This window comes from Cyprinodon variegatus, unplaced genomic scaffold (assembly GCF_000732505.1).
Source record: "Cyprinodon variegatus isolate N-32 unplaced genomic scaffold, C_variegatus-1.0 Scaffold1993, whole genome shotgun sequence".
Taxonomy (NCBI): domain Eukaryota; kingdom Metazoa; phylum Chordata; class Actinopteri; order Cyprinodontiformes; family Cyprinodontidae; genus Cyprinodon; species Cyprinodon variegatus.
In genome coordinates this window covers 41,458-50,831 of record NW_015152446.1, presented here as the reverse complement: position 1 = coordinate 50,831, position 9,374 = coordinate 41,458, and the positions used below count along the sequence as shown (strand labels likewise).

The 9,374-nt window shown below is 37.6% G+C and overlaps 1 protein-coding gene across 1 annotated transcript in view; it reads left to right on the top strand.

Moving 5' to 3' along the window:
- Nucleotides 1-9,374, top strand: part of LOC107104987 (protein NLRC3-like) — a 15,611-nt gene that overhangs the window by 4,421 nt on the left and 1,816 nt on the right. Inside the window, exons 3-6 of the mRNA XM_015405103.1 lie at nt 1,465-3,250; nt 5,824-6,000; nt 8,318-8,494; nt 8,658-8,704. Coding sequence (XP_015260589.1) covers nt 1,465-3,250; nt 5,824-6,000; nt 8,318-8,494; nt 8,658-8,704 — 2,187 coding nt within the window. The remainder of the gene's footprint in view (nt 1-1,464; nt 3,251-5,823; nt 6,001-8,317; nt 8,495-8,657; nt 8,705-9,374) is intronic.

The window sequence follows — 9,374 nt, the reverse complement described above, 5'->3', positions numbered from 1 at the left end:
GCCCTCTGGTGGGCAAGCCTGAGGATCCCAACATAGATTTAAGGACGTAAAAACCACTCAGAAAAATTCTTTACTTAAGTGAAAAAAATGAGGAGAGCTTATAATAAATAATATCTGGAATAAAAAGCTCTACGATTTATGCACCACTGTCTACCAATTGAACTAAAACTAACATGAAGCAAAAAATTATAAGAAAACCTTATTCTGCCTAATATTAGCTAAAATAAAGAAACAGTATATAAGAAATAAACAGTCAAACCTAAATTAAATTAAACTAATTAAAATCCGAACAGCAGAAAGAAAATTATTGTACAGCCCAGTTTTGAATTTAATTAACAAATGAAAGAGGAGCCTGGTGCACTTAAGATCAGTAAACTTAACCAGGACCAGATAACAGCAGAAAAGGAGAGAGCCTTGCTTCAAGTCTGACTGGCTGCTATTTCAACTCTTGTAGAACCAGCTCTGTTCTTTGCTATTCAGAAAATCTTCAGAAATTCTGACCTCTAAGTAGAAAATTTCATGTCTGGAATAAACCCCAACTCTAGAATTCCAAGTCGGAAAGTTGGGGTAACACCACCATGCTAGACTTCTGCATTAAGGATGGTTGCTTCTTGTCTTAATAGTCCTGTTCTAAGTATATAACATCAAGTCATTTGTGTAGTTACTACTGTTTGATTACAATTTTCAATATTGTCTATATGCGGAACATGAAGCAGAGACCTGTGTTTTTTGTCATTATTATTCAGCAAAAGGGACCATATACAAACAATGAAGAATTTGAGAGCCCATAAGTGAGAAACAGTAAAATCATCAACTCTAAATCACGTAACTTTGAGTTCACAGTTCCAGGTTCAATTAAATGCAGCATTAATCTGTGTTATGCTACGTAATTACATCCCTCATTTCTCAACTGGACTGATTGTTGGGTTTTGGCAACAGTAGCTTCAGATAGGTGTTCCTGCTGGCAGGACTAGACAGGGACCAGATAATGGACCTGGCATTTTTGGTCATGGTAGCCCAACTTGATGTGTGCAGCAACTGCTCTCAGCTAGCTGGTTGGCAGCTGTTAATGTATAGATGAGGAGCAGGGAGCAGCACTTTTAAACCAGATGAGGAAGTTACTTGTAAGAACCTGTGTTATGGTGCGTGTGTTAATCGGGCTGATCACTGTGGTAAATGCTTGGTTTGTGCCCAGGTTAATGAAAAAAAAAAAAGGGCTTTGATGAAGCTAATAATCAAAAAGTAAGACATACCATTGGCTGCAGCTGTATATATATATATATATATATATATATATATATATATATATATATATATATATATATATATATATATATATATATATAAAACAACCACGAGGCGTGTTTTAGCAGTATCAGTCCTGCTTATGTATAGCTGCACACTTACTGTGCCGTAGCTGTTCATCTAACATCATCTGTGTATTCTTTTTATTTACATTTTCAGAGAAGCCAGATGTTAGAAGTCGAAGAAAACTCAAGTCTCAACTGAAAGAGCAGTTTACTTGTGTCTCTGAAGGGATTGATAGGCAGAGGACCTCAGCCCTTCTCAATGAGGTCTTCACTGATCTCTACATCATAGAAGGGGAGAGTGACGCAAATGAAGCCATGCAGGTTCAGGATTCAAAGTTCAAAACAATGAAGGAAGAGACAACCATCAAGTACTGTGACATTTTCAAGCCTGCAGTTGGTATTTCAAACATTAAAACTGTGCTGACCATTGGAGTGGCAGGTATAGGAAAAACATTTGCTTCAATGAAGTACATACTTGACTGGGCTGAGGGAAACGCAGCGGAAAACTTTTCTTTCATTTTTCCACTTCCTTTCAGAGAGCTAAATCTGAGAAATGATAAAGAACACAGTTTAGAAGAGTTGATTCATCAGTTCTTCCCTGCCATGAAGACTTCTGAAATAACTGACTATAACAAGTACAATATTCTGGTTGTTCTTGATGGTTTTGATGAATGTCGCCTGGATCTTGATTTTAGTGAAACTACTGACTGCACTGATGTCATAGCACAAACCTCAGTAAATGTTCTTCTGTCAAATTTAATCTTGGGAAAACTGCTCCCTAAGGCTCAGGTCTGGATCACCTCACGACCTGCAGCAGCCAACAACATTCCCCCAGAAAAGGTTGATCGAATGACTGAAGTGAGAGGATTCAATGATGAGCAGAAGGAAAAGTATTTCTTGAAGAGATTCAGTGATGAGGAGATTGCTAAAAAAGTCCTATCACATGTGAAAAAATCAAGAAGTCTTTACATAATGTGTCACATCCCTGTTTTCTGTTGGATCACTTCAAAGGTTCTGGAGGACTTTGTCATTAGAAATCAAGAGGAAGGACTGCCTAAAACCTTGACAGACATGTACACACATTTCCTTTTGCTCCAGCGCAGACAGACAAAAGTAAAATATGATAAAGATCAGACAAACTCTGAAACCTCTGAAATGGAGACATGCTCTGATAAAAGTAATGATGAAACAATCCTATCTTTGGGAAAACTTGCTTTGAAGGGGCTAGAAGAGAAAACTCTTCTCTTTACTGAAGAAGACTTGACTAATTGTGGCATTGATATATCAAAAGCTGCAGTTTTCTCTGGGTTGTTCACTCAGGTCAAGCGAGAAGAACATGGGTTGTACCAGGAAAAGTTGTTCTGCTTTGACCATCTAAGCATTCAGGAGTACCTGGCAGCTCTCCATTGCTTCTACTCATTTAGTTGCAAAGGGAAAAAGGTTTTTGTCGAACCCACCTCAACTGCATCAGACATAGCCTCAGAGTTCTATAAGAAAGCAGTGGACAAGGCTTTTGAAAATAAAAACGCTGACTGGGACATGTTCATCCGCTTCCTACTGGGTCTCTCTCTGGAAACCAATCAGTGTCTTCTTAAAGGGCTCCTCAATATAGCCAAAAATAATGAAGAGACGAATAAAGAGACTGCTGAGTACATCAAAGAGAAGATCAGAGAGAACACCAGTGACCCTGATAAAAACCTTAATCTTTTCTACTGTCTTAATGAGCTAAATGACCTCGCCCTTGTTCAAGAAATCAAAAATTATCTTCATTCAGAGAATAAACCTTTTGAAAATTTCACTGTCTCTCAGTGGTCAGCTTTGACCTTTGTGCTGCTGACATCAGATGAGAACCTTGAGGTATTTGATCTCAAGAAGTACCTGAAATCAGAGAAAGTTCTTCTGGGAATGATGCCAGTGGTCAGAGTCTCCACCACCACATTGTAAGTATTTTACAAAAACTCTAAGCTTGTCTGTTCATCCTTCAGTCAGTATCCATCCATATCTATCCATATGCATCTATCTACGGTAGCTTAAATAAAGTAATAGGGAGTGTTCCTCATCTTTCCAGTCGAGTGGAACCATTTCACACATATTGGGTCAGTGAGATAGCCTGATAAACCAGACTAAATGAGATTATATGTGTAATTTAGTCTGGCGCCAATGAATGAGACATTAGAAGATTCTTGATGAGAACAACCCGTTGTTTTTCAAACCGCTGTCTGTGCCTATTGGCCAACGCTCTGACCAATGAGCGCAACTGACTGTGACGTAGGAAGTGTGACAGGAAGCTGGTGGGGGCATGTAAACAAACAGCCTGTCGGCAAAATGGCGAATACGTCCTTCTCAAAAATGAATGAGCGTAGAGCCTCTACCTGCTCTCGTTTCAACAAAAACCCCAAGTCTAATCCTTCCAAAACTGATTCCAAAGCTGAGTCAAAAATCGCCATCAGAGCCAGCGGTTCTTCACACGCAACGATGCAGAGAGAGGGCCGCTGCAGACGGGCTGCGGTTAGCCCTGGCTGCCGTTAGCCTCAGAGGTCCGCTGGTTGCCTTGGGTCTCTAAACTAGAGACTGACATTTTTTCGGGAATCCCACGGGTCACGGGATTCCCGTGGGATGGGAGTCAGTAACGATCACGTGATTGGGACGGTACAGGATTAAACATTAACGGGAGCAGACGGGAGCTGGAGCAAACCAATAGTAACTAAAAAAAACTAGGATCGATGCCAAAAAATAAAATAAAATACAAAGAAAAAAAATACAGTACTGGCGCCGCCATTTTGTAGTTTTTTTCCTTGAAGCCTACACTATAATGCGAGTCAAAAAAACTACACGACTCAAAAACCAACAGTGCTTCCGCTCTGAGTTTTTCACCGGCGCTCAAAAACAACAATGGAGGGACCAACAGTTAGTGGTGAACTCGACTTTGAAAAGTTTGATTGTTTCTATTGTTTATTCACCTAAGATAAGCATGGTCTGTTTCCTTGTTTGTTACTTTTATTATGTATTATGTATGTAATTATTATTCCTTTTACTTTAACTGACCTTTACTACAGTTAGAAACAGGAACTTAACTGACCCTTCATAGAAATTCAGATTCAATGTATTAGCAGAAATCTTATTGGAGACAACAAGAATGGGAGTGGTGCAGGAGCCGGAGTCATTCTGAATGGGAGCGGGATGGGAGTGGGAGTAATTTCACCAGGACTGGGACGGGACAGGTGTTTATGCTCTGATTTATGTTTTTATTTCACAGATTTGTAAATAGAAGTGATGTATGAACTGGTTTTGTCACGTGGTATGGTTAATAAAAAGCCGAGTTCAGGTGGGTCGGGTGTGCCCCCCGCCCCTCCTCTCTCAGAGCACAAACGCAACCAGAGTGTGGAGTCCTTCTTTTGCTGTCGAAATATATCCTTTGGATACCGGGTCTAGCTGCTGTATAGCTACTTCTGCTAACAACAGGATTTAGATTTCTACTCTGGCCCGGAATCGGGATGGGACACAATTTTTTTCTGTGGGAGTGGGACGGGACAGGATTCAAAATCCACTCCTGTGTCAGTCTCTACTCTGAACTTTGGAAATGTTTTTTAATTATGCATTAAATTGGTAAATGGACCATATAGTGACACTTAAAAGAATAATATTCTCGCCTCTAATTATCTTAAAACATACTTGTATTGAACAACAGCAACAGAAAAGAGAACTTTTAACTTTCAATGGAATGCTCCATTGAAAGCTGCTGCTGCCGCATTCCATGCTAGTTTTGTGTTTTCTCCAGTGTCTTGCAGGTTTTTTTGTCACGCCCTCAAAACCAACGCCCACTTTGCATCCAAAAATTCAAATTAGATCTCTGCGTTGTGATTGGCCCGCCAATTCTAGGGCCTGGGGCATTGATCGAGGCTAGACCAAACCAAAAATTATTTTGGCTGCTGGCGGGTGGGGCTAGTTTCAGTGAGTCACATGACCTGGAAACTTTTGAAGAAAAATCACAAGGTTTTAATAAAAAAACAAACAAAAAAAAAACATGAAAAGCCCTAAAAGGAAATACAAATGAGTGTGATCATTATGTTCAGTCTAGTAGAATAATTTCACACATAGTTTGAGTCAATGGGTAACACATGACCTGGCAGCTAATAGAAAGTAATACTACATTTTAACAAAAAAAAAAGTAATATGAAAAAGACTTAAAATTGATTTTAAAGGAGTTTTTTCACATTTAAACAATCTAGCTCTGGCTGTTTAAATCATTGAAGTATCAGGTACATAATATAGTACACAATGTAATTTAAGTATAATTACTTTATTAAAAAAGAAAGTTTAGATATTTTAAAGTAAATAGCGTATGTTACATATAACACATGAGGCATTTACAAGTGAGAAAGTTTAATCTGTTCCTTTTTTGTAAAATGTATTCATTTTAGGAGAGAATAACGTGGCTTAGTTTAATTACAGTTCAATTCATTTTTCTAGATTGCCATGTTCTGCAAAGATTGATTTTGTGTCTTTTTTACAGGCTGAGCTGGTGTGAGCTCTCTGAAAAATCTTGCCATGGCCTGACATCATCAGTGCTCAGCTATCCATCATCAAATCTAACTTTGTTGGACCTCAGTCATAATGACCTGCTGGATGTTGGAGTGATACAACTTGCTGATGGGCTGAAGCATAGAAACTGTAAACTTGAAATTCTCAAGTAAGTTTACCAACATTTATTTAATCGAAAGCAAAAAAAGTTAAGACTTTGTTTTCACAATCCCCATGTCAGTCTATTAGTTTAACTTCTAAACAATCATATGGAAAACAGTGAGGTACAAGAATGATGAAAGTGAAAGATGATCAGTCTATGTCTAGGAATATTTTTAAGCCCACCACAAAACTTAAACATAGTGTTACATCTCTGTGGTATAATCATATCAGACATGTGAATACACTTGTTTAGCCACATCGTTTTGAAGTTATATACCCTCTATTCAAACAGTATAAAGATGATTCAGGTTCCAACCTAAAAAAATAAGAATGTTTTGAAAACAAATGTTTTTCTACCATTGCAGAAGGTCAGCAACATTTTTGGCATAGCTGTATAATACAAAAGTTAAAAACTTTTTTTTTCTTTAAGTTATGTAAATCATAGATTGAAAACAACAAAAAGCTAATATTTAGTGTCATGATAGGTTTAATAAGTCTAACCCACATGCAGAGAAACCACTCAGAGAACATGAAGAAAAGTTCAACAGGTTTATTTCTATTATTGAGAACTGGCACTAAGTCTGGAACTCAGTGAACTGGTGAACCGGAACTGGAAGTCAGAAGGGAAGATCACAGAGATCAGTTCAGGGACCGTGGAAATTTAGGATGTTGTAAAATTTATGCAGGAGAGGGGCTCACGTTTGAGGGGGCTCTTGTCAGTCCTTGAATCCAGTCAGTGTAGGATTATCCAGAGAATAGGAAACACGTTGGAGAGCGGACAGGTAGACAGACATTGGACCCGGAGGAGTAATGGAGCAGACTGTCACTCGGATTTCTGATGGGAACTTGAATGGATCATGTGGAGGTTTTCCCCTGCTCAGTGTGAACTCATTTTTTCCTTCCAGGGGGAGATGGTCCAGGTATCCAGTTATACAGGAAGGCTTTCTGCCGATGAAAAAAGACAAAAACTACATCTTAGGGAAACAAAGCTCAGGTTAGACTCTGCTAATCTCAGCTTGGCTAGAGTACCCAAAACTGGCAAACACCCTGGCATTGAGGTAGTGACAGCCCACTGCTCAAATAAAAAGGCCCAACGAAGACAGGGCACCTCCTGGTGGTGGAGAAAAGGAAACACACAAACAGATCACACAAACTGGATTCCTAACATTTAGGGTCTCAGAAAAATATATTATTGCCAAACATCAATAAAGAATATTTTAAACAAAAAAAGGTTAGACTTAGGAAAAGTAGTTTCAGGTCTATGTACCATATAACCCTCGGCGGGGCTATTTGCCCAGCTGAGGGTTTTATAGTGTTATTATTGGAGGAACGCAAGAGTTAATAGTAAAGAAAACTAACTTCACAACAAGCAGACTGAGATAGATGAAGATGATAACTAAGGGTAAATTCCACTTAGGCACCAAGGTCCGAGAGCGGAGAGACAAATATTCCACATTATTTAAAGCCCAATGGGAGGACTCCACAGTGTTCAATAGCAATAAGCAAACAGCGTTTTTCATGTAGTATTTTTTTTATACAGTTTTTTTGTTTAACTTTTTGCTGTATTCAATGTTATAAGAACATGTCATCCATCAACATTTTAAGTCATAAAAGGTAACTGCGTAGTTATTTTATGTAGAAGCTTTTTACTTTGATTATGTAGTAACTGAGCTACTCATCTTTCAGTTACAAGACAGGATTATGCTTACTGTTCTCCCATACATTTCATTATAAGTTCTCTGCTCCAGCACTGCAATTAAACATTAAAAAATGTATTCCTGCTCACAATTGTCTCACCAAATATAACATGGTAGCATTGGAAAATCAGTTCCTCTCCTTGCCAGGCGTAAAGAGTTACATTTCAATATCTATATTGATTGGTGCATTTGGATCAACAATATATGTTTCACATATTTATTGAGATAAATATCCTGTTTTTCTTATTTTAGACAGGTAATTCAATGTGCAACTGTTTAATGCATTAGCTTTGCACAAGCAATAGAGTTTGTGTTTTTATCAACACAAACTATTTTATGGATCAGGTCCTACAGTATGTCTAATTAATGTAAATCTGTAATGTAGGTGAGTGTAAGTAAGTGTAAATGATAGGTGAGTTTACTTTTGTGAAATGAGTGATTAATTATTTAGGTCACTTGGCATAAAAACAATAGTCTGTGTGCAGGTCATTAGGAATTTCTGTGATGACCCCAAAAGGGGAGAGCTGAAGGAACTCACTGTGATAACAAATATTGACATGTTTTTTATAACATCTTAAAGTTTTTTAGCTGTACCTATATTGTGAAACTATCCGTGTCTCTGTGCAGACTCGCAGGCTGCCAGGTGACAGAGGAAGGCTGCAAATCTTTGGCCAAAGCCATTGAGTCCAACCGAATCTCCTCTCTTAAACAACTGGATCTGAGTTACAATCACCCTGGTGACAAAGGGATCAGTGTTCTCTCTGCAATAGTTGAGAATCATCACAAGAAGCTGGAGAGAGTGTGGTGAGTTAACAAATCATAAATCTCTACATTTATAGAAATACTGATTTGCTTTAACTTTACTTACAATCTTTCTCAATTTTAAAAATGATAATAAAATAAAATCTAGATAGTTTTAAAAGTAAAATAAACCAATCTGTCTTGTTATCTGTCTAACTGTGAACAGCTTTGAACACGGAGGAGAACATCGGTTAAAACCTGGTTGGAGTAAATGTAAGGTTTTTTTTTTTCTTTTCCTTTTTCTATTAATTTATTATTGAATAATTTTCTAATTGCCCACCTTGGGGCTGGTGGGTAGCTAATAGTATTTAATGATTATATAAAAGATGCCTTCATATTATTCTTTTTTATGTTGTGTCTCAGCCATTTTCAAAGAACCACGGTGAGAAATGCAAGCTTAATTATTTTGCAAATCAATTAATCTGTCCAATATTTGATCAACTAATCAATTAATAATCCAATAGCCAGAGGTTCCTTAAAAAGTTTTTTACAAAATTAAACCAGCTGCAATAGTTTCCACTTGAGTTTTGGATAGAGCATATTAAGAGACAAAAACTTTTTATTTTTTATTTTAAATGCAAAATGTTTACATATTATTTTACAATGATGTAATTACAGCTCTAAGTGGATTGCTCTGTCAGCTAATGACATGTTTTACACTCCCTTTACTGCAGTTACTTATTAATTGATTACTAAATTAGTTGATAATTATTTCAATAACTGATTAGTCACTTGTTTCAGTCCTAGCACATGTGCAGCAACATATCACCAGAATGATTGACAATTAGAAGAAAGACTAAACCTTTAAAGGGATAGTTCGGGATTTTTGACATGAATCTGTATGGCATCCCCATCACCAGTGTCATGCAATCACACTGACTTA